Raw genomic sequence first — 23146 nt, 5'->3', positions numbered from 1 at the left:
CCCAAGCCCTGCAGGGAGACTTTTGCTGGATAGCCTCAGGCAAAGGCTAGATTAACACCTCCCTAGAGATCCAGGAGCCAGGAAGCCCAGAGGTCAGAGTGGGACCATCAGTTTGCAGCTCCATGGAACCATAAAAGACACACTCAGGGGGCAGACTCAGTGAGCACCAAAGCCCCATTGAAGCAAGTCTAGCCCCAGAGGGATGTCTCCAGCACAGAAATTCTCCCACTGCAGACACAGCTGATTCTCACAGCCAATTGGCCTGGAGGTCAATTCCTCCCAGCTTTACATACAACAATCAAGGCTTAACTACAACAAGACTGTGCACAAAGCCCACAAGGGGGTGCACCAAGAGTGTCTACCTCAGGTAATTGGGACACTTAGCACAGAAAGGCACTCTATCAACACAGCAAAGCATAAAAAATGCCGAGACAAAGAAACAGGACACAAACAACAGACTTGGAGGAAAGCAAACTGTTGGATATAGAGTTCAAAACCACACTTTTAAGGTCTTTAAAGAACTGTCTAGAAGCTGCTGATAAATTTAATAAGGCCCTCGAAAAGACTGGTGAGACCGCCGATAAATGTAGTGAGATCTTCAAGAAGACTGGTGAGACTGCTGATAAATGTAGTGAGATCCTCAAGAAATCTAATGAGACCCTCGATGTTGTGATAAAGAACCAACTAGAAATTAAGCATACACTGACTGAAATAAAGAATATTATACAGACTCCAAATAGCAGACCAGAGGATCACAAGAATCTAGTCAAAGATTTGAAATGCAAAGAAGCAAAAAACACCCAACCGGAAAAGCAAAATGAAAAAAGAATCCAAAAATACGAAGATAGTGTAAGGAGCCTCTGGGACAGCTTCAAGCTTATCAACATCAGAATTATAGGGATGCCAGAAGATGAGAGAGAGCAAGATATTGAAAACCTATTTGAAGACATAATGACAGAAAACTTCCCCTACCTGGTGAAAGGAATAGACTTCCAAGTCCAGGAAGCGCATAGAACCCCAAACAAAAGGAATCCAAAGAGGACCACACCAAGACACATCATAATTAAAATGCCAAGAGCAAAAGACAAAGAGAGAATCCTAAAAGCAGCAAGAGAAAGAAAATCAGTTACCTACAAGGGAGTACCCATATGACTGTCAGCTGATTTCTCAACAGAAACTTTGCAGGCCAGAAGGGAGTGGCAAGAAATATTCAAAGGGATGAATACTCTCTTGGTTGTAGGTTCTTTATAAAGAACCTACAACCAAGACTACTCTATCCAGAAAAGCTATCATTCAGAAGTGAAGGCCAGATAAAGAGCTTCACAGATAAGAAAAAGCTAAAGGAGTTCATCACCACCAAACCAGTATTATATGAAATGCTGAAAGGCATCCTTTAAGAAGAGGAAGAAAAAGGAAAAGGTAAAGATACAAATTATGAACAACAAATACACATCTATCAACAAGTGAATCTAAAAATCAAGTGAATAAATAATCTGATGAACAGTATGAACTGGTGATTATAATAGAATCAGAGACATAGAAAGGGAATGGACTGACTATTCTTGTGGGGGGGGGGGGGGACGGGGAAGAGGTGTGGGGATGAGTGAAGAGATTAGACAATAACCATGCACCTATGGATGAGGACAGTGGATGGGGAGTGAGGGCGGAGGGTGGGGTGGGAACTGGGTGGAGGGGAGTTATGGTGGGAAAAAAGAGTAACTAATGTAATAATCGGAACAATAAAGATTTAATTAAAAACAAACAAACAAACAAAAAAAGAAATTCGATTGGAAAATTTTCCTTTTTAGCATCATCTGTGGAATCAATGGAATCATCACTTAAATATGTGTGAAAATCTCCATCAAGTATATCCAAAATCTCTTCATTTGATTTTTGAACATGCTCATATTTTGGACAAAGAATTGCATGTTTAGATATATTTTTAATATTATCTATAGATACAGTATTTCCAAAGGTTGCTTCAATAATAGATCCATTACAAATCATTTCACAGGGAATTTTTTTTTTTTTTTTTTAAATTAAATCTTTATTGTTCAGATTATTACATTTGTTCCTCTTTTTTCCCCCCATAACTCCCCTCCTTCCAGCTCCCACCCCACCCTCCACCCTCACTCCCCACCCACTGTGTTCATCCATAGGTTCATGATTTTTGTCCAGTCACTTCCCGCATCTCCCACACCCCTTTTTCCCCCAAGAATAGTCAGTCTATTCCCTTTCTATGTCCCTGATTCTATTATAATCACCAGTTCATTCTGTACATCAGGTTATTTATTCACTTGATTCTTAGATTCATTTGTTGATAGATGCATGTTTGTTGTTCATAATTTGTATCTTTACCTTTTTCTTCTTCTTCCTCTTCTTAAAGGATACCTTTCAGCATTTCATATAATACTGGTTTGGCGGTGATGAACTCCTTTAGCTTTTCCTTATCTGTGAAGCTCTTTATCTGACCTTCAATTCTGAATGATAGCTTTGCTGGATAAAGTAATCTTGGTTGTAGGTTCTTGGTATTCAGCACTTTGAATATTTCTTGCCATTCCCTTCTGGCCTGCAAAGTTTCTGTTGAGAAATCAGCTGACAGTCGTATGGGTATTCCCTTGTAGGTAATTGAGCCTCTTTCTCTTGCTGCTTTTAAGATTCTCTCTTTGTCTTTTGCTCTTGGCATTTTAATGATGATGTGTCTTGGTGTGGTCCTCTTTGGATTCCTTTTGTTTGGGGTTCTCTGCGCTTCTTGGACCTGTAAGTCCATTTCTTTCACCAGGTGGGGGAAGTTTTCTGCCATTATTTCTTGAAATAGGTTTTCAATATCTTGCTGTCTCTCATCTTCTGGCACTCCAATGACTCTGATATTAGACCGCTTAAAGCTGTCCCAGAGGCTCCTTACACTATCTTCACACTTTCGGATTCTTTTTTCATTTTGCTTTTCCAATTGGGTGTTTTTTGTCGAATCTTTGGTTTGATTATTGTACTCCTCTGGTCTGCTATTGGGTATAATATTCTTTATTTCAGTCCGTGTATGCTTACTTTCTAATTTCTTTATCGTAGCATCGAGGGTCTCATTAGTTTTCGTGAGGCTCTGCACAAATTTATGGCAAGCCCTCAAAATTGCGATTCTTAGCTCCATATCCTCCATTTCTGTCATGTTTTTTTGTCTCCGCATCTTTTATGCTTTCTTGGTGCACCCCCTTGTGGTCTCTGTGCGCAGTCTTGTTCTAGCCAAGCCTTAATTGTTGTAGTTAACACTAGAGGGGTTTGACCACCAGGCCGGCTGGCTGTGGAAATCAGCTGTGTGGAAAACGTCTGCCTTCTGGGGAGGCGCTAATCCAGCCTTTGCCTGAGGCGATCGGCAAATGGCTGTGTGCAGGTTTTGGGCGGGGCGGGATCCACAGGGCGGGCGGATGGGAGCAGTTATGGCCACGCTCAGTCCCGTTCCCAGAGGCTCTGCTTCTCAGAACCCCGGCAGCCGCTGCAAACCTCGGAGAGAAAGCTGCCCTCAGGTCCCAACTGATGCCGGATAATCCCGCTTCTCCCGTTTGAGTCTGGGTCCCTAGAGACTCGCCCGGATCTGGAGCCCAGAGTCTGAGACTCACTCCCGGCAGAAAACGACAACCGCGCCCTCAGCCACCAGCCCGCTTTGCGCGCGCACCTCGGTACCTTTGTATTTTCCACACTGCGCCGCCTCTGAGCTCGATTTGCTGTTCTCTTTCCTTCTAGTTGTAGAGTCTCTCTTCAGCCAGCCTTCCTGTGGTTCTGGGTGATGTCCGTTCAGTCTTTTAGTTGTATTTTTGAAATGGTTGTTTGCGGCAGCGGTCTCCGGTGTTTACCTACGCCGCCATCTTGGTCTCACAGGGAATTTTAATAATATCCATTCCTAAATGAAAACTGCTATCAAGTTTGCCATCTCCAAGTTTTACTAACCATTCACTATAAGCAGAATCCTCTGATCTCATATTTGTTGTAAGAGATAACTTTCTGAAACAGCCCCAAACATTGCAGTACTTTAAACTCATTTGTACTATGGCCGACCACATAGTATGCGGTACAATACTGAGACATTGTCAAAAATCCCCTCCAAGAAGGAGAACTTTCCCACCAAATACAACATGCAAATTTCTCTTAGTAATCTGTCTATGGCTTTATAGCATGACTGGATGCCATGGTGCATTCATCAATAAAGAGAAGTTGGGCCTTTTTAATAGTTTTAGCAAGTTCACTGTTTATATTGAGTCTAGAAATTGACGTTTCATTTAGTGGAATGGGTAATTTATATTGGGAATGAAAAGTGCTTCCATTGAGAAGTAAATTTGCAGCAATTCCTGTTGATGCTGTGGGTAAAACAGTTCTACCACAACCTCTAATATAATGTATTAAAACTTTTTTTTTTAATTAAATCTTTATTGTTCAGATTACATTTGTTCCTCTTCTCCCCCCGCCATAACTCCCCTCCTCCCAGTTCTCACCCCACCCTCCGCCCTCACTCCTCACCCACTGTCCTCATCCATAGGTGCACGATTTTTGTCCAGTCTCTTCCCGCATCTCCCATTCCCCTTCCCCCCCCAAGAATAGTCTGTCCATTCCCTTTCTATGTCCCTGATTCATTATAATCACCAGTTCATTCTGTACATCAGATTATTTATTCACTTGATTCTTAGATTCACTTGTTGATAGATGCATGTTTGTTGTTCACAATTTGTATCTTTACCTTTTTCTTCTTCCTCTTCTTAAAGGATACCTTTCAGCATTTCATATAATACTGGTTTAGTGGTGATGAACTCCTTTAGCTTTTCCTTATCTGTGAAGCTCTTTATCTGACCTTCAATTCTGAATGATAGCTTTGCTGGATAAAGTACTCTTGGTTGTAGGTTCTTGGTATTCATCCCTTTGAATATTTCTTGCCACTCCCTTCTGGCCTGCAAAGTTTCTGTTGAGAAATCAGCTGACAGTCGTATGGGTATTCCCTTGTAGGTAATTGAGTCTCTTTCTCTTGCTGCTTTTAGGATTCTCTCTTTGTCTTTTGCTCTTGGCATTTTAATGATGATGTGTCTTGGTGTGGTCCTCTTTGGATTCCTTTTGTTTGGGGTTCTCTGCATTTCTTGGACCTGTAAGTCCATTTCTTTCACCAGGTGGGGGAAGTTTTCTGCCATTATTTCTTCAAATAGGTTTTCAATATCTTGTTGTCTCTCATCTTCTGGTACCCCAATAATTCTGACATTAGTGCGCTTGAAGCTATCCCAGGGGCTCCTTACACTATCTTCGTATTTTCGGATTCTTTTTTCATTTTGCTTTTCCGGTTGGGTGTTTTTTGCTTCTTCTAATTTCAAATCTTTGGCTTGATTCTTGCACTCCTCTGGTCTGCTACTGGGTATAATATTCTTTATTTCAGTTCGTGTATGCTTAATTTCTAGTTTCTTTATTGTAGCATCGAGGGTCTCATTAGTTTTTGTGAGGCTCTCCACAAGTTTATTGCAAGCCCTCAAAATTGCGTTTTTTAGCTCCATATCCTCCATTTCTGTCATGTTTTTTTGTCTCCGCATTTTTTATGCTTTCTTGGTGCACCCCCTTGTGGTCTTTGTGCACAGTCTTGTTCTAGTTAAGCCTTGATTTTTTTAGTTAATACTGAGGGATTTGACCACCAGGCTGACTGTCTGTGAGAATCAGCTGTGTGGAAAAGTTCAGTCCTCTGGGGAGGTGCTAATCTAGCCTTTGCCTGAGGTGATCCGGCAAATGGCTCTGCACAGGGCTTGGGCAGGGTGGGATCAACTGGGCGGGTGGAGGGAGCAGTTATGGCTGCTCTCAGTCCCTTCCCAGAGGCTCTGCTTCTCAGAACCCCGGTAGCCGCTGCAAACCTCGGAGAGAAAGCTGCCCTCAGATTCCAACTGATGCCGGACAATCCCACTTCTCCCATCTGAGTCTGAGTCCCTAGAGACTCGCCTGGATCTGGAGCCCAGAGTCTGAGACTCCCTCCCGACTGAAAATGACAACTGCGCCCGCAGCCACCAGCCCGCTTTGCGCTCGCACCTCGGTACCTTTGTATTTTCCACACTGCGCCTCCTCTGAGCCTCGGTTTGCTGTTCTCTTTCCTTCTAGTTGAAGAGTCTCTCCTCAGCCAGCTTTCCTGTGGTTCTGGGTGATGTCTGTTCCGTCTTTTAGTTGTATTTTTGAAGTGGTTGTTTGTGGCGGCAGTCTCCGGTGTTTACCTATGCCGCCATCTTGGTTCTCCCCTTTGCAAGTCTAATGTATTAAAACTTTATAAAGATATGCCACCACGCTCCGAGGGCTAGCTCCTGACTCAAACTTTGCCCCTTCGGGAAACAGCTCAGGGAGGGTGCAGCTGTTGCTAAGAGGACCCAGGACTCATTGCAGCCAGGCTCCAAGGGCAGATTCCTGCCTCAAACCTTGCTGCCCTGAGGGCGGGCGGGGGGGGGCAGTTCCGGGAGGGTGCAGCCTTTTCCAAGATGACCCATGCTGGACTGACTTCCTTCTGATTGATCCAGCCTCAGTCGTGATGTTACACCCAGGGTTTTTATATAAATAGATATTTCCATGTCAATAAGAACTCATTATTCTTTGTGCTGCTGAGAAGTCCATGTGGCAAAGAGGCCGCATATAGTGAGTATTTAAGAGTTTAGGGGAAAGAACTGGGTTTCTGCATTCAAATCCCAGTTTTGCCAGTGACTAGCTGTGCAGTTTTTCTTTTTTTTTTTTTTTTGAATTAAAGTCACATTTATTGCAATCCAGGACTATGAGGGGCCATTCCCCAAATCTCATAGTAACAAGATGGTTGAAGCTCCAAGGTTATATAGGCAAAAAATTACAAAGGTATTGATTACATCCCAGGGTTTGGAATGAGGAACCTGGCTCGCAAAAAGCAGTTTACAGAAGCAGAATTAAGCATGTTAATTATAGTTTTGGGTCCCGGGGTCACTGAATTGACAGAAATACATTATCTAGAGCCCTCGGGTCTGGAATGAGGAATCTCGTTTGCAAAAAGCAGTTCAAACAGCATGTTATAAACACATGATCTAGAGCCCTTGGGTAACCTGGGTTAAACTTAGGCATGTTATCTAAATCACAGTTTTGGGTCTAGAGCCCTTGAGTAACCTGGGTTTATCTAAATTACAGTTTTGGGTCTAGAGCCCTCTGACCTTGGGACAACTGCTGTCCTTCCCAGGTGAAGGAAAATGTGCTTTCTAAGACCAGTATGACCACAACCCATGGGATATTTACATTGCAATCAATAAGGCATTTAATGGAATGGGAGGATTTATATAATTCAGAAAATCAAAATAACCTGTCCATTGTTAAACAAAGCAAATGGGTACCATACTTCATCAGGAGGCAGCTAGAGCCGGCTGGCACTAGGGCTCTAATCCACCCTTCCTTTCCTGCGACCTTGTCAGGTCCCCGCTGTCTCCTCATCCGCAAAAGGTGTGGCCAAGATGCCTGCGCCAAGAAGAGTCAGCCAGAGCTTCCCCGACGTGAGAATCAGCCCAAGGGCGCCTGTCCTTGCTCCTCTAATCTCTCATCTCTGCCCGGACTCCACGCTAGGCAGGGATGGGGATGAATGTCGTCTGGGGCGTGCGCCCCAGCCCGCGGGCACCCCGTCCCCCACTGCTTCCTTCTCAGATTCCAAAGAAGATGTAGCGGCCAGGGAAGGAAGAAAGCCGGTGCTGTCAGTGCGCAGCTCCGGCGGGTCTTGGCGGCCAGGCGCCGGCGCTGAGGCAGGCTAGCGTGGCACCGCCGCTGCCCACTTCGCCCCGGGGCGCTGGGGGATGGGCGGCCAGCCCCCGGAGGGCGAGCGCCAGCCCGGGATTCCTATCTCAGGAGCGGGATGAGGGTGGGGGCGGGCCACGCCTCATCAAGTGACACGGGGCTTATTTAAAGCCGCAGCGCGGGCTGCGAGTCGTGGTCCCAGAGTCCTTCCACTTCTGCTCTGTAGCTTCTTCGCTAACAGCCTAGCCCATCCTCACCACGGCGGACGCCTTCGCAGGCACCTGTAAGCTGGTGGACAGCAAGAACTTCGATGACTACATGAAGTCCATCGGTGAGCCGGGCTGGGGATGCTGGGCTGGGGAGGGTATGGCCGCGTGCTCAGCCGGCGCAGCGCTCCCGCCCTCGCTGGTACCCTGCAAGCCTGCTGCATCCCTCCTGGTCAAGATTGGGGTGTAAGGGGACCCGGAAAAGGCGGCAACCTGGGTTAGGGCCTGTGGGGACGGGCTTTCCTGGTCTGAACCTGGCAGATTCCCACGTGGGGAGGCTCACAGAAGCAGAAGTGCCTGTGATGTGTGGGTTTGAGAGGTGCTTTTCGGGAAGAGGGGTATATGTTCTGGAGGATTTGGCTAAAAACTAGGGGAGGAAAAGAACAGGAGCACGGGAGAGGAGACCAAGATGGCGGCGTAGGTAAACACCGGAGACCGCTGCCGCAAACAACCATTTCAAAAATACAACTAAAAGACTGAACGGACATCACCCAGAACCACAGGAAGGCTGGCTGAAGAGAGACTCTACAACTAGAAGGAAAGAGAACAGCAAATCGAGGCTCAGAGGCGGCGCAGTGTGGAAAATACAAAGGTACCGAGGTGCGCGCGCAAAGCGGGCTGGTGGCTGAGGGCGCGGTTGTCGTTTTCTGTCGGGAGTGAGTCTCAGACTCTGGGCTCCAGATCCGGGCGAGTCTCTAGGGACCCAGACTCAAACGGGAGAAGCGGGATTATCCGGCATCAGTTGGAACCTGAGGGCAGCTTTCTCTCCGAAGTTTGCAGCGGCTGCCGGGGTTCTGAGAAGCAGAGCCTCTGGGAACGGGACTGAGCGTGGCCATAACTGCTCCCATCCGCCCGCCCTGTTGATCCCGCCCCGCCCAAAGCCTGCGCACAGCCATTTGCCGATCGCCTCAGGCAAAGGCTGGATTAGCGCCTCCCCAGAAGGCAGACGTTTTCCACACAGCTGTTTCCTGCAGCCAGTCGGCCTGGTGGTCAAACCCCTCTAGTGTTAACTACAACAATTAAGGCTTGGCTAGAACAAGACTGTGCACAGAGACCACAAGGGGGTGCACCAAGAAAGCATAAAAGATGCGGAGACAAAAAAACATGACAGAAATGGAGGATATGGAGCTAAGAATCGCAATTTTGAGGGCTTGCCATAAATTTGTGCAGAACCTCACGAAAACTAATGAGACCCTCGATGCTACGATAAAGAAATTAGAAAGTAAGCATACACGGACTGAAATAAAGAATATTATACCCAATAGCAGACCAGAGGAGCACAATAATCAAACAACAGATTCGACAAAAAACACCCAATTGGAAAAGCAAAATGAAAAAAGAAACCGAAAGTGTGAAGATAGTGTAAGGAGCCTCTGGGACAGCTTTAAGCGGTCTAATATCAGAATTATTGGAGTGCCAGAAGATGAGAGACAGCAAGATATTGAAAACCTATTTCAAGAAATAATGGCAGAAAACTTCCCCCATCTGGAGAAAGAAATGGACTTACAGGTCCAAGAAGCGCAGAGAACCCCAAACAAAAGGAATCCAAAGAGGACCACACCAAGACACATCATCATTAAAATGCCAAGAGCAAAAGACAAAGAGAAAATCTTAAAAGCAGCAAGAGAAAGAGGCTCAATTACCTACAAGGGAATACCCATACGACTGTCAGCTGATTTCTCAACAGAAACTTTGCAGGCCAGAAGGGAATGGCAAGAAATATTCAAAGTGCTGAATACCAAGAACCTACAACCAAGATTACTTTATCCAGCAAAGCTATCATTCAGAATTGAAGGTCAGATAAAGAGCTTCACAGATAAGGAAAAGCTAAAGGAGTTCATCACCGCCAAACCAGTATTATATGAAATGCTGAAAGGTATCCTTTAAGAAGAGGAAGAAGAAGAAAAAGGTAAAGATACAAATTATGAACAACAAACATGCATCTATCAACAAATGAATCTAAGAATCAAGTGAATAAATAACCTGATGTACAGAATGAACTGGTGATTATAATAGAATCAGGGACATAGAAAGGGAATAGACTGACTATTCTTGGGGGGAAAAGGGGTGTGGGAGATGCGGGAAGTGACTGGACAAAAATCATGCACCTATGGATGAACACAGTGGGTGGGGAGTGAGGGTGGAGGGTGGGGTGGGAGCTGGAAGGAGGGGAGTTATGGGGGGAAAAAAGAGGAACAAATGTAATAATCTGAACAATAAAGATTTAATTAAAAAAAAAAAAATTAAAAAAAAAAAAAAAAAAAAAAAAAAAAAAAAAAAGAACAGGAGCACGGGCGGTTTAGGAATTGGAAACGGTGAACACAGGAAGGGAATGGAGCCCGCAGGGAGTGTACTAGGGCATACAGAAGCAGGGGATTCCCGGGGGGAGGGAGATGGAAGAGTGGGTAACCCCAGCAGTGGGATATGGGAGGTGAGCTAGGAACCCAGTTAGCAACAACCCCTGCTTCTCCATGTTGGGCTAGGAGGATGACCTTTCTCACCAGCCAGGCTCTGACCTTGCCTGCAGGGGGTGTAACCAGGCTAATTTAATCGGGGTCTGAGCCTAGTGGTGAGATGGGGCAAGAGGCCCCCCGCATCAGTGACACGCAGTGGGGAGGGGTCCAGGAGAGAAAGCCATTGGACTTCCAGGGTGCAACAAGGCCAAGACCTGTTAACCATGGGGGAGGAAGGGTGATGAGGGGAGTGGTCTTTGCTCTAGACAGGTGTGGTGTTGGGGTGAAGAAGGGTAAAAATTCAAAGAATCTTATAGGTGAAGTCCTTGGAGATTCTCATAACCTTGCTTAGTTCAACAGATAGGGAAACTGAGACCCAGAGAAAGTAGAAACTTGTCATAAAAATTCCACAGTACAGGAAACCTAGATTTATGGATCTGCAACCCCGATAGGTTCCCATACCGATCAGTTCCCATACGGGCTCTGTGGTTGCGGGAGTGGCTGGAAGTGCTTATCTAATGATTGACCTCAGCCCTTCCTGAAATCTCCAGCTATGAGGTTATCCTAGCTCTATCTCCAGGCTGGGGCAGGGAAAACTGGAATGTTGATCATGGTCAAGCTATGTTCCAAGCCTTCCTCCCAGGGAAGGCGGGCTGGATTTCAGCAGATACCCAAAAGGGAGAAGGTCTATTCCAGGCACCTCTCACCTCTGTTCCTAACCTTTTCCTGAAATAGGGACCACACTTGGCTCTTGAGGCCTACCTATGTCGGGCACTATGCCCACTGACTCCTGAGCTGTTGGGGAAGTTGGGATGCCCAGGGTTTGTTCCTCCTTCCAAGGCTCCCACAGCAGATTCCAACTGGTCCCTGAAAGGGGTGGCAACATCCTTCCCACCACTGCTCCCTTATTTTGCCCCAGCTTGGGCTCGGGGACTGCTTTTCTTGTTACACTGGTAGAAAGGCTGAGACCCATGGGGGAGAAAAGCCCCCCAGCTCTCAGTAAATAGCTTCAGCTTCATTTATAAGTAGAGCCAACCTCTTCCCAAGTCCCCCGAATTGTCAGCCCAGTTTTATTCTCAGTTTCTCCTGGTTTAGTTCTTCCTTCCCTCTCCAGAGGATCCCTTCCAGGTAGGTCTTAGGCAAACAGAACTCCCCTGTGCAGAAGGCCCAGCTCACCTGACTCACTGACAGCAGGGGGTGAGGCCAAAGTCCCTCACCCACCAGGCTGGGTGGGCCAGCTGCAGGTAGCTACAGAGGTAGCCTGTGCCCATTGTTTGAGACCAAGGGTTCTCAGAGGGCAAAGGTAGTACCAGTGATCACAGACACACATCGCAGGAGGCAGAATGGCCCAGGAATAGCAAACAGTTTTGGAGCCTAGATCAAATCTGGATCAAGTCAAATAAATAACAAAACCCTCCATTCAGGGCTGTTTGAGCATTTATAGCACAATAACCCAGGGAGGGCATGGGATAAGTTCCTAGCTGCCAACAAGCTCTATGTAGCCAGGCACCTTTGGGGACTCTAAAGGACAGTTCACAGGGTCACACCTTAGACTTTGCCTATGGGCTCTTTGTTCCGCACTCTCTTGCAGGACACTTTTGGGCTCTGCCCAGCCAGACCCAGGGAAGCTATGCTTAGGTCAGGAGGGGGTCTCCATCGGGCCTTAGGCCAGGAGCCAGGAGACCTGGATCCAAGTCCTGACTGCACTACCACTTTAGGCCTTTCCTAAACCTGTACAATGAGACAGACAAACCCTTTGCCTACTTCCTTAATCTGGGATAAGAGACTTTGAAAATGTCTTGTTGCCATATATGGGGGACAAAAGCACCTCAAGGTAGAAACTCCCAAAGGTGGAACACTTTTATCCCAAGGCCTTGGAAGGAAAAGTCCACATTTCTTCCCTAGCCTATGGCTTGAAAGCTGCTCTGGGAGGTGAGCAGGTACGTGAGCTCTGCCAGAGTTCAGATGTGCGACCCTGGGCTTCTCTGTGTTTGCATCTGTGAATTGGGAGACTATAAATCAACCCTTCAGGAAGACTGCAGGACTGAGAACACATATGCAGTTCTAACCACCCAGAAAGCACTTGATACCTTATTCTAATCTCAGCTCTGCCACCAACTTGCTGCATAATGCCTTAAGTTCTGATCTGTCTAATGAGATCAATAGTGTCTCTTCACCACATAAGACTAATTTTTAAAAAAAGACCATACAAAGTCCTGGGAGGTTCTCATCCTCTTCTTCCCTCTTTCCCAGATCCAGCCCCGCCTCTCTCCACCGGCTTATACTCATAACCTTTCCTCTGCTCTCAGGTGTGGGATTTGCTACCAGGCAGGTGGCCAATATCATCAAGCCTACCACAATCTTCGAAATAAATGGGGACATGATCACCCTGAAAACACAAAGCACCTTCAAGAACACAGAGATCAGCTTCAAGCTGGGAGTGGAGTTTGACGAGACAACGGCTGATGACAGGAAGGTCAAGGTGAGTCAAGGAGGGTCATGGGGAATGTGTGACCCTGAGACCCTGAAGGGGAATGAGCCGGTAGCCTTGGAGGCTGTTATTGCAGTGGGGGATTGAAATAGACAGCCTTAAAGCCTCTACAGCGCTGGAATGTTGAGTGCTAAGTGCATGAGTCCTGTTTGCGTTTTCCTCTTTTTGGGAAGCATCCACCAGCTGCCTCTGGGAGTGGGCAGCAGAGCCAGTTCTGACCTCAGTGTCCACTCCCTCTCCAGCTGGGTGACCTTGTGAATGACATGCAGTCACTCTGGGTTCCTTTCCTCTTCCCAGATGGGGGAGTTAGGAATGATGCCCAGAAGTCAGGGTCCTGGCCTCCAGCAGCAAGGGAGGAAGCTGGGGATAAGGAGGGAGACCTACTCGATGCTTCCTCTTCCCAACTCCCACCTCTAGGGCTTGGCCAGTGACCCTGAGGAAGTAGTTCCCACGCTGCCAGTCCACAGGCAGGACAAGCTATGATGCGGACAGGGCATTGTCCTGTATGTGTTTGTAGCATCTTCTGACCAGGCCTTAGTCCACATCCTCAGGGCTGTAGCCCTGCAGTGGCTCTTTTCTTTTTATATATTATTGATTTCAGAGAGGAAGGGAGAGGGAGCGATAGAAACATCAATGAGAATCATTGATTGGCTGCCTCCTGCACGCCCCCTATTGGGGATCAAGCCCACAACTGAGGCATGTGCCCTTGACCTGAATCAACCCGGACCTTTCAGTCTACAGACTGACGCTCTATCCACTGAGCAAAACCAGGTAGGGCTGCAGTGGCTCTTTCTGGGCAGCTTGCCTCAGGCCTCCCCTGGGCTAGGCATTGGAGACAGGACTAAGGGCCTTATACCTATACAGACTGACATTCAGCCCTCAGCCGTTTCCCTTCCTCACAGCTGCCCAGGGAAGGATCTGGTCTCTTCCCTGTAGAGGAAGATGGAGCTCAGCCCAGAATTGCAGGGGATACTGACAGCAGAATTGGGATGGTGCCCAAAGGTGCAGCCTATCTGGGAAGTGGCTGCGCCTACCACATGCCTGTACTTCCTTGGACTAAAGCCCACCTTGAAGGGCAAGAACCCCAACTAAAGACAACAGTAGTTCCCTGGGATGCCTGGCTAAAAATAATTTGAGTGGGCAAAAACTAAAAGCTAGGAGTGAGGATGTATCACCTGCACCCCCCCACCCCCCCACATATGTACACAACCTTCTCAGATTCTTCTACTGAACTCTGCTCAGTCAGGGTCCGTTAGCCTGGCCTAGACCTCCCCAAATTCCTAGAGGAGAGAATGGGAGAGCTGCCAAGTGAGAACCAGCTGATGCAGGCTGGTAGTACCCGGAAGACTAAGTGGGCATTTGGCCAGGGCTGTGGGACACTACAGGGGCACCCAGTCCATGCCCTGGCAGTTGCTGCCCACTTATCAGCTGATGGGGCCACATGATGTGGACCAAGAACAGAGGTGGGAATACAGAGCAGGGGCCTAACTTTCTAATACCCCCCAATCCCAAGGGTCTTATATGTGATCACTAGGCTGGAGTCTGAGGACTCTCCTTGCCAGTCTCTCCCAGGGATATGGTCTGGTACATGACCCTGTCTTAGGGACACTGGGGCTGTGGCATCACCTAGAATACAGGACAAATGCCCGTCAGAAACTGATGGCGCTTTTCAGAGCCAGGCTGTCTGGCTCCGCCACACTGCCTGCCTCTCTACTTGTCCAACACGAAAGGCCCCTTCCCAGCCAGGCAGTACTGGAGCAGAGGCTGGAGGTGAGCTGGATATCCAGTAGGGCTGACTGCAGGTGGGCGGCCTGAGCTCTGGGCCTAGCACCGTCATTAGTTAGGCCAGAGGTTAGGTTAAGTCCTCTGTGGCCCCGGGACCAGACTCCATGCTGTCCTTCAATCCTGACTCAGATTACAGCTCAGTCCTCTACCCTGTTTCCACAGTCCACCGTGACGCTGGATGGAGGCAAACTTGTCCATGTGCAGAAATGGAAAGGGCAAGAAACAACACTTGCGCGGGAGCTCGTGGATGGCAAACTCATCCTGGTAAGATGGACAACTTTGGGGCCTTTCCCAGTTGGTTACTACTGCTGCCCCTTCGGCCAAGCATGTCATAAAAAGTCAAGGTCTCCCCCCCTGGCAGCACTGGAAGCCGGGACAATGGATGGTGGAGAACATGCTGGGGTGATAGTGGGTGGGAATTTTCTGTGTAGTGCTTTGGAGTCACATCTCTGGCCTAGGGTCAAATCTCCATTTACAGGCTGTTATGGCTTTGGACAAGTCACCTTCAAGTCCAACTGCAACAATAGCAACACCAACCCTGGAGGGCTGTTGGGAAGTCTGACTAAGACCATGGACGTAGAGCACAAATAGTCACTGATATGGGAGGGAGACAGCAGACGCTCCACGGCCTTAGTTTCATGTGTTGCTGCCTTGCCTCGCCCCAGAGATAGAAAGCAGGGCCAGATCTGACCCCAAGTCCCCAGGAAAGGCTCCCACCTTCCATCACAGCATTCCCTCTCCTCCCTGGGACCGTGCTGCCACATGTAAAGCCTTTGGGCAATAACAGGCTGGTGACCTGTGGGGCACTGACTGACTGCACACCTCATTCCAGCCCCACCTTCTCTCAGTGCTTTTCATGCCTGGCCTGCTGCAAGTACCTGAATACGGACTGGGCAGGAAGTGACAGCCAGGCTGGCAGATCTGACTGTTCAGGGACAAATCTGGGGGTCTCACTTGGAGAATGTAGACTTGAATGAACACCCTCAGACCTGGGGACAGAGATAGCAGCCAGCCTTGGCCTCTATGTCCTAATTCCATGGGGCCTCAGATTTCACTCTGCACTTCATGGCAGATCTTCGTGGGTCAGTGCATTCCTGCACTCACACAGAGCAGGGTCCTTGCAGAGTTAAGAATAGGTGCCTACCTCTGGCAGAGATGTAATATGCAGGACCAAATACTCCCTGGGCAATCAGCTTTACGCCAGGCTGGATGGTGGTGGCTTAGGACTCTGGCCCTGGGATTACCCAAGTTAGGGAAGAAAAGGAGATTGGTGGCCTAGCACAGTCCTTCCCTGAGAGTCTCTGAATATTTGCATTCAGCTATTGTGTAGACACAACATGCTAGGCGCCATCTTGGGCATTAGGCTGAAGGGAGAAGAATGGTGCAAGGGAAAGAGAAACCCTCTAGATCTTGACCAACTTCCTCTCAAAACTCATTTTCCCAAATCCATGTGTAACTTAAGAGACCTGGTGTAAGTATTAGAAAAAATGTATGTCAAGTGCTGGGCATATAGTAGGCAAGTCAGATGGAGTGCTTCTATGTTTGTTCCCTCACCCCTGCTCCAATTGGACTCTCTCTTTCCTTCCAGACCCTCACCCACGGCAATGCAGTGAGTACGCGCACATACGAGAAGGCGGCATGACCAGCCCACTTCTTCACTGACGGCTCCGCAGCCAACTGGCTACCCCTGGCTCAGCACCAGATTGCCTCGTCTTTTCCTCTGGCACTTTTGTATAAATCCACCGTGGGGGCGAAATTCTTCTGGGTTCAGGTGCACTATCCTGGATACAGTTCCAGTTCCCACTGTGTTTGTCTAACTGCATCCAAAGAATGCTCTAAGGTCAATAAAGCAGACCCAATGCCACCCAGTTGCCTTCTTACCTTTGGTGACAACGCCATGATGTTTCCCTGTGTCTGAAAGTGGGCAGAAACGCCTGCCTGAAGGTCACTCAGGAAGAAGCCCTGGATGACATGGAAATGGATAGTCTCTGGGACAGTGGTACGTGAGCTCTGCCAGAGTTCACACATACAATAATAGAACAGCTGTACCTACACCTTGCCTTTACTTCCTCCCCATGGCCAAATGAGCTAGTCCCAACTGGACTAATTAGTGGCAGGGCTTACCTAAGCTTGGCTGCTGGACTGTCTCCTTGGGCCACCTGCACTGAATGCCCTTGGGTCTGGACAGTTGCCCTTCTCTGCAATGCTGTGGTCTCTATCCGGAATGTAGGCTCAGGACAACGGATCCAGGCTTGTGCCATTTTGGTGGGAATAAATGCCCACTGGCCAAGAGGACTGCTGATCTCCCAACAATGCCCAGACCATTACTCCCAGTTGTAGATTCTCACTGGTTCTCCAATCAGCTCAGAGGGAAGAGGTCATCTGATTACAAAAGGGTGGGCTTATTTGTGATGAGGCTGTGACCTGCTAGTGCATCTGGCTCTGAACCTCAGCAGACCTTTCTCCACAGCCTAAAGTTACATATGAAATGTGTTTCTGTCAACTTGTAGACTCAGTGACTTCTCCATCTGTAAGTTACCTAGGAAGAGGTATAATAGCACTAAGAAGTTTCAGGAAGTTTAACATATTAAACAAAGTAAAGCAATGATTTTAGCTCAAGCTGTCTGGTTTGGTGGTCTGGCAAAATGTCACACACAAGCTCAGTCACAACAATGGTTTCTGGCTGACACTTCGAGCATAGCAGAATCATGTTAAGGGGGGATGGAAAGAGTGAGCACCAGTTCCAATGTTCTCCCTCAGACGGCCAGGCTCCCCCCATGGCCCTGTGTTGAATGCAGCAGAAATCACCCACCAATCAGCCCAGGGTGAACCAACAGGGGGGGGCCAGTCACACCTCAACTACAGCCATACTCCCACAGCAGTAACTGACTCTAGCCTGGACTCCTATAGGAATCATGCTCTGGCAGTGACACCTGGAGAGGGTAAAAGGACCTCCTGCTGAATGAAGGAAGTTGGGTGAATGGAGGGCTGAGCTGCAGGGGTCACTTGCAAATGGACCAGGGAGTGACAAGGAAACAACTCAGGCAGATGCTTTCGACATCTGGCTCCCTGCAGCATGGGAGGAAGCCGTCTCCCAGTGGGAGAGTCATGGGGTGGGAGGCCATATTCTCACTACTGAGTCTTTTTTAGGAGCCAGGGCTGCAAGGCACAAGGCTCCTGGGTCTCTCTTCTCTCAGCCACCCCCTCTACTCTGCACTCTCACTCCTTGTGCTTCTGCTTCTTCTTCTCCTCCTTCTCATTCTTCTCCTTTGATGTGTGCCTTGCCCTCTTGCCTGTATCACTCTGAGTCTGAGCTGTCAGAGTCAGATGACTTCCTGTCTCTATGTTTCTTTTCCTTTTCTTTTCCTAGAATTCTTCGTAGGGTCAGGCTTATCAAAATCTGCTGCCTTTGCCTCTACCTTCTCATCCTCATCAGGTATCAGAGAGTATTTGGTCCCACCTGGTTGCATGAAACAATCCTTTGCAAAGTGGCCTTTACAGCCACACTTCCTGCAGGCAGTGTTCAGGACAGCCTCAAGGGTGATTTTCTGCCCAGTGTAATCATGGAAGGACCGTATCCACCTCTCTTCTTGCTCAATGATAGCGTTGTTGGGGTCAAGGTCCTTCCCAGTCCTTTGATTGACAACTTTCATGGAGAGAGATACTTTTATCCTATCATTTTTCATCTCTCAGCCAATAAGCTTCACCCATACTTTGTCTCCAACATCTACTATCGCAGAGGGCTTATCCACACGACAGGATGACATGTGAGTTCGATGGACCAGACCTCTCCTTGGAAAATAGTGTAGAGAGCAGGCAAGTTCTCCATGGTCTCGGGTCTTCCTGAATTCATCCTTAATGTTCTATGGCTCCTCCATATCTCTTCTGCTAAAGCTAACTCAAGTGTACCAAGGCCATCAGTCTGCTACTTAGTTTCTTGTTTTTCAATTGCTATCATTGGTATTCTTTTGCCAAGGGAAGGTTTTGGGGGGTGGGGGGTAACTGGATTCGGCGTCCGCTCTGGCCTCCGCGCGGCTGCATTGCGCGAAACGCCAAAACCCAGTTTTTCTAATCAGATTTCTCTGGCCTCACTCAAGGGATCAGAAGTAGGAGAGCCACTTGTTTCTTGAAGTTAAAGTCAACTTCTGTTGTCAGAATGAAACACTAGTAGGTGGTGAGAAAACATAGGCAGGTGATATACTCGCCTGTTTTTATGCTTAGAAATTGCTTATTTTTCATCTGCAATATTCTGGCATAAGAGCAAATCACAAGCAGGAAGGAGAGTGGCTGTAGAGGTTTCCAAGGTTGCTCTCCATGGCCTTGTGGGTTTATTCAGTGATATGTTTTATGGGAGGAAGGGTGTGTTACATCTATAATTACCTACAAAGTCCCAGTTCACACCTGGTGTCCTGGTGTAATTGAATAGTACCCCCTTCCAATTTTAAAATTGTCACTGAAGATAAATTACAAGATTATTGTAGACCAGCAGTTCTCAATTGAGGGTGATTCTGCCCCCCTCAGTGAACACAGGGCACTGTCTGGAGGCATATTTGGTTGTCACAACTCGGGGGTTGCTATTGGCATCCAGTGGGCCAAGGCCAAGGATATAGTGCTCACAACACTATGGGCCCCACCCCAGAGAATAACCTGGCCCCATATGTCAATAGTGCTGAGGCTGGGAATCCAAGCAGAACCTGAGGGACAGAGAAATGTCCCTTATGAGTTTGTCACACATCCATCAATGGGTTCTTTTCTCTCATTAGTAATGTTAAGGCTTCAGCCTAACAGTGGATTTAATTTGACAAGCTTTTGTTATTGTTTGCCAGATACAGTGCCTATAGAGGAAGAATTAATGGTTCCGGCCCTGAAAGGGACCCCAGTACAATGAAGGAGACAGGGCCGTGCCAATCAACAGATACAACACAGCACGGTAGATGCCAAGATAAGGTAGGTTCATGCTGGGGAGGGGATGGCCTGACTCTGGTGCTGTGATGGAAGTGGGCAGTCCTGGGAGGTGAAAGTTGAGCTGTATTAAAAGAAGAGTCAAACTTCACCCAACAAAGTGATGGTTGTCATTCCTGGCAGGGAAATAGCCAATGCAAATGCTTGGAGATGAGACCACAGGGCCCATTAGGGGATGATAAATAGTCTACTGCTGGGCACATCTATGCCAGGTACTCCTCAAAGCACATGGAATCCCACTGTGATGCGTATAATTTATTTAAGCCATCAGCATAGACAGCTGTTCTGGGCTGAGCTGTGTCCTCGTGAATCTACATGTTGAAATCCTAAGCCCCAGTACCCCAGGGTGTGACCAAGGAGCAAACTGGGCTGAAGATGTGATTTGGTAGCCGTACTGTGTGAGGTCTTGCGCTCTCTACAAATTGTGAATTGCAGAGGAATCCCATGACAATGCAAGTGTGAAATTATGTGATTGGAGGTTGGCTACCCTCCTCTGCCTGGTCCATTCACAAATAGAGGCAGATTCAAGAACTTATCTTCTTGAGGGAGGAAAGTGATAGGAACTGATCATCTCATGCGATTGTCTCAGATCAGAATGCGGTTTGTTGTCTATGTTTTACTTTGGGAATTTTGATGGACAGTACAGACAACTGTATCCATATTTACATAATTGGATTTCAAGACCCCATTTATCTTGCTATAGCAGTTTTAGCTAAGTATTCTTGCAAAATTGAAAAATTAAAGGTTTTCATGCCAACAACTCAATTTTGGGTTTCTCTTGGAAAAAAAATCAGAGTGTCTTGGCAGTTACAAACTAGTCACAGGGATGTAAAGTCCAGCATAAGAAATGCAGTCAATAATGTTATAATAACTAGGTATGGTCAGGTGAATACTAGACTTACCAGGGGGATCACTTTGTAAGTTATGTAAAAGTCTAACCACTATGCTGTACACCTAAAACTAATATAATCCTGAATGTTAACTGTAGTTGAAAAAAAAGTTAAAAAAGTGACTAGATAATGTGAATCAAATAAAGCTAAATTCATTTCTAACTGCCCTTCATCCCTCCCCCCCAAAAAAGTCAGAGTCTGGTAACACTGGGACAATTAATAGTAACAATCTACTCCTTTGTATGCAGATGCTATAGGCACCCTGACTTTATTCCCTTGGCACTCTTGGTTTCTTTATATGCTGATGGATTTTACTCAGGCAGCTGAGACTCTGCCTGGGAGCTTTCCGTGAGAGAATGTGTTTGGTCTGCACTCAGGGCAGAATGGAAGGGTCTGGAAATGAACTCCCCAGGGGGGTCCTCAACCAGTGATGAATCAGCTCAGTTAGATAAATGGCCCAACTCCTTCTCCTTTAGTGGAATAACTCAGTGGGATTGAGCTCCAGTTACCACCAGCAGGAACCTGTTCACTAACATAACAATCCCTGTATTGGCTGCCTTTTCTCCCCTCACTTCCTCTCTCCACAACTTGGGTAGTTAATTTTATGTTAACGTGGCAAGTTCATGGTACACAGATATTTGGTCAAACATCAGTCTGGATGTTGCTGTGAAGGTATTTTTTAGATGAGATTAATATCTATCTATCTATCTATCTATCTATCTATCTATCTGCATCCTTTAAACATTTTTGCTTTTGCTTGAATTCTGATAGTATTCTTATAGTTATTTTATTTTAAAATTATATTTATTGAGGTGACATTGGTTAATAAGATTATATAGGTTTCAAGTGTACATTTCTATGATACATGATCTATATATTGCAATGTGTGCCCACCACCCAAAGTCAAATCATCTTCTGTCACCATATATTTGGCCCCCTTTACCTTTTACTGTCCCCCACCCCCTTTCCCTCTAGTAACCATGGTACTGTTGTCTGTGTCTGTGAGTTTCAGTTTTATATCCCACATATGAGTGAAATTATATGGCTCTTTCCTTTTTCTGACTGACTTGTTTTGCTTAGCATAATATTTTTAAGGTCCATCCATGGATAAAGAAGATGTGATACATGTATACAATGGAATACTACTCAGCCATAAGAAGAGTTGAAATACTGCTATTTGTGACAGCATGAATGGATCTTGAGATTAAAGCTTAAATAGTTAGGCTTGAGTAAAGCAGATTATCCTCCATCTTATGGGTGGGCCTCATCCAATCAGTTGAAGGTTTTAAGGAAAAGACTGACCTCCCCTGAGGAAGAGGGATTTGTCTTCACACTTGGGTTGCGGGAAACGAGTTAAGTCGGCTCGCGTGAATTGCGCGTACTCGGCGGGAGCCGTCTTAACTCGGTTCATATAGATTTGCGGTGGAGTGCGGGAAACGTGTAAATTCGGGCCGATTGTAACTGCGTATTACCAAATATTTGTTTCAAAGATACCTACCTGCGTATGCGAACCGTTTCATACCCATTTCAATCGAACCCATACTTCAAAAGATATAGGCATTTTAAACTAACTCTGATTTTGCGCGGGAAACCTAAATAATTGCCCGCGCCAGCTTATATTTTGGCGGGAAATTCACCCGACACCAGAGTGTTCAGACTGTTTCGACTTGAGCTACAACATCAGCTCTTCCCTGGCTATATTTTAGACTTGCCAGCCTCCACAGTAACATGAGGCAATTCCTTGAGATCTGTCTCTGTCTCTCTTCACACACATTCGATTGGTTTCTCTAGAGAACTCTGACTAATACACTTACTGCTGCTTCCTTGGATCACCTCCTAAATAAACTTCTTACGCTGGAACCCCTTACAATTCTTTTAGAAACTGCTTCTGGGTAAACCCAAACTGAGACGTGGATGAAATAGCCCCCAAATTACAAAGAAGTCTATTCCATGCAGAAGAATAAAAAGCTTCCACTTAGGGAAGATGTCTTTTTTTTAGGATAAGACTCAACTGACACAATTTTAGGGTAACGAACCCATTAAGTAGGAACTTATTGGGGAATGTTTCCTTATGACTCACACAGAGATATTGCTGTGTGTGTGTCTTAGGGATTCTGAATGCAGCCACCACATGTACCTTGTAGGTTTCCTTGGATGATGTCATTGCAATGGATGTCCAGTGAGTTCATTTGGGCGTTCAAGCTGAAGATGTTTCTTTCCTTGGAGCAATTGTCTGTAACAACTCGAGTTTCAACAGCTGGTAAGAAAAGTGCCAGGCAAGCTTACTGTTATTATAAGTTTTAAAAAATGTGCACAGCAACAAAAACAGGCCACATTTACTGAATGTGCAGGGCAGTGATGGCGAACCTTTTGAGCTCAGCGTGTCAGCAATTTTGAAAAACCCAAACTCAACTCTGGTGCCGTGTCACATATAGAAATTTTTTGATATTTGCAACCGTAGTAAAACAAAGACTTATATTTTTGATATTTATTTTATATATTTAAATGCCATTTAACAAAGAAAAATCAACCAAAAATATGAGTTCGTGTGTCATAGGTTTGCCA

At 46.7% G+C, this 23146-nt stretch overlaps 2 protein-coding genes and 1 pseudogene across 2 annotated transcripts in view; 1 reads left to right on the top strand and 2 right to left on the bottom strand.

The window, feature by feature from the left end:
* The window catches only part of ADGRE3 (adhesion G protein-coupled receptor E3), a 69671-nt gene that overhangs the window by 18535 nt on the left and 27990 nt on the right, over positions 1–23146 (bottom strand). The window contains exon 7 of the mRNA XM_070416152.1: positions 22719–22838. Within this exon, the coding sequence (XP_070272253.1) occupies positions 22719–22838 (120 nt within the window). The remainder of the gene's footprint in view (positions 1–22718; positions 22839–23146) is intronic.
* LOC139010068 (fatty acid-binding protein, heart-like) lies at positions 7461–16371 on the top strand. The gene is made up of 5 exons (XM_070414184.1): positions 7461–7499; positions 7981–8065; positions 12763–12935; positions 14892–14993; positions 16318–16371. Exons 1-5 carry the CDS (start codon positions 7461–7463, stop codon positions 16369–16371), a joined length of 453 nt encoding a protein of 150 aa, XP_070270285.1.
* Positions 17871–18627, bottom strand: LOC139011001 (zinc finger CCHC domain-containing protein 17 pseudogene; annotated as a pseudogene).

This window comes from Myotis yumanensis, unplaced genomic scaffold, assembly GCF_028538775.1.
Source record: "Myotis yumanensis isolate MYYU_CA2020_CCGP unplaced genomic scaffold, mMyoYum1.0.hap1 SCAF_5, whole genome shotgun sequence".
Classification (NCBI taxonomy): Eukaryota; Metazoa; Chordata; class Mammalia; order Chiroptera; family Vespertilionidae; genus Myotis; species Myotis yumanensis.
Note: the sequence above shows the minus strand (reverse complement) of the source record. Positions and strands in the feature narration are given on the sequence as shown.

Bases quoted from the DNA above. Each gene is read 5' to 3' on its own strand.
- LOC139010068 (XM_070414184.1), top strand. From the start codon at position 7,461: ATGCCTGCGCCAAGAAGAGTCAGCCAGAGCTTCCCCGAC. The intron at 7,500-7,980 runs GTGAGAATCAGC...CTAACAGCCTAG, and splicing joins TCAGCCAGAGCTTCCCCGAC to CCCATCCTCACCACGGCGGA. The intron at 14,994-16,317 runs GTAAGATGGACA...CTTTCCTTCCAG, and splicing joins TGGATGGCAAACTCATCCTG to ACCCTCACCCACGGCAATGC.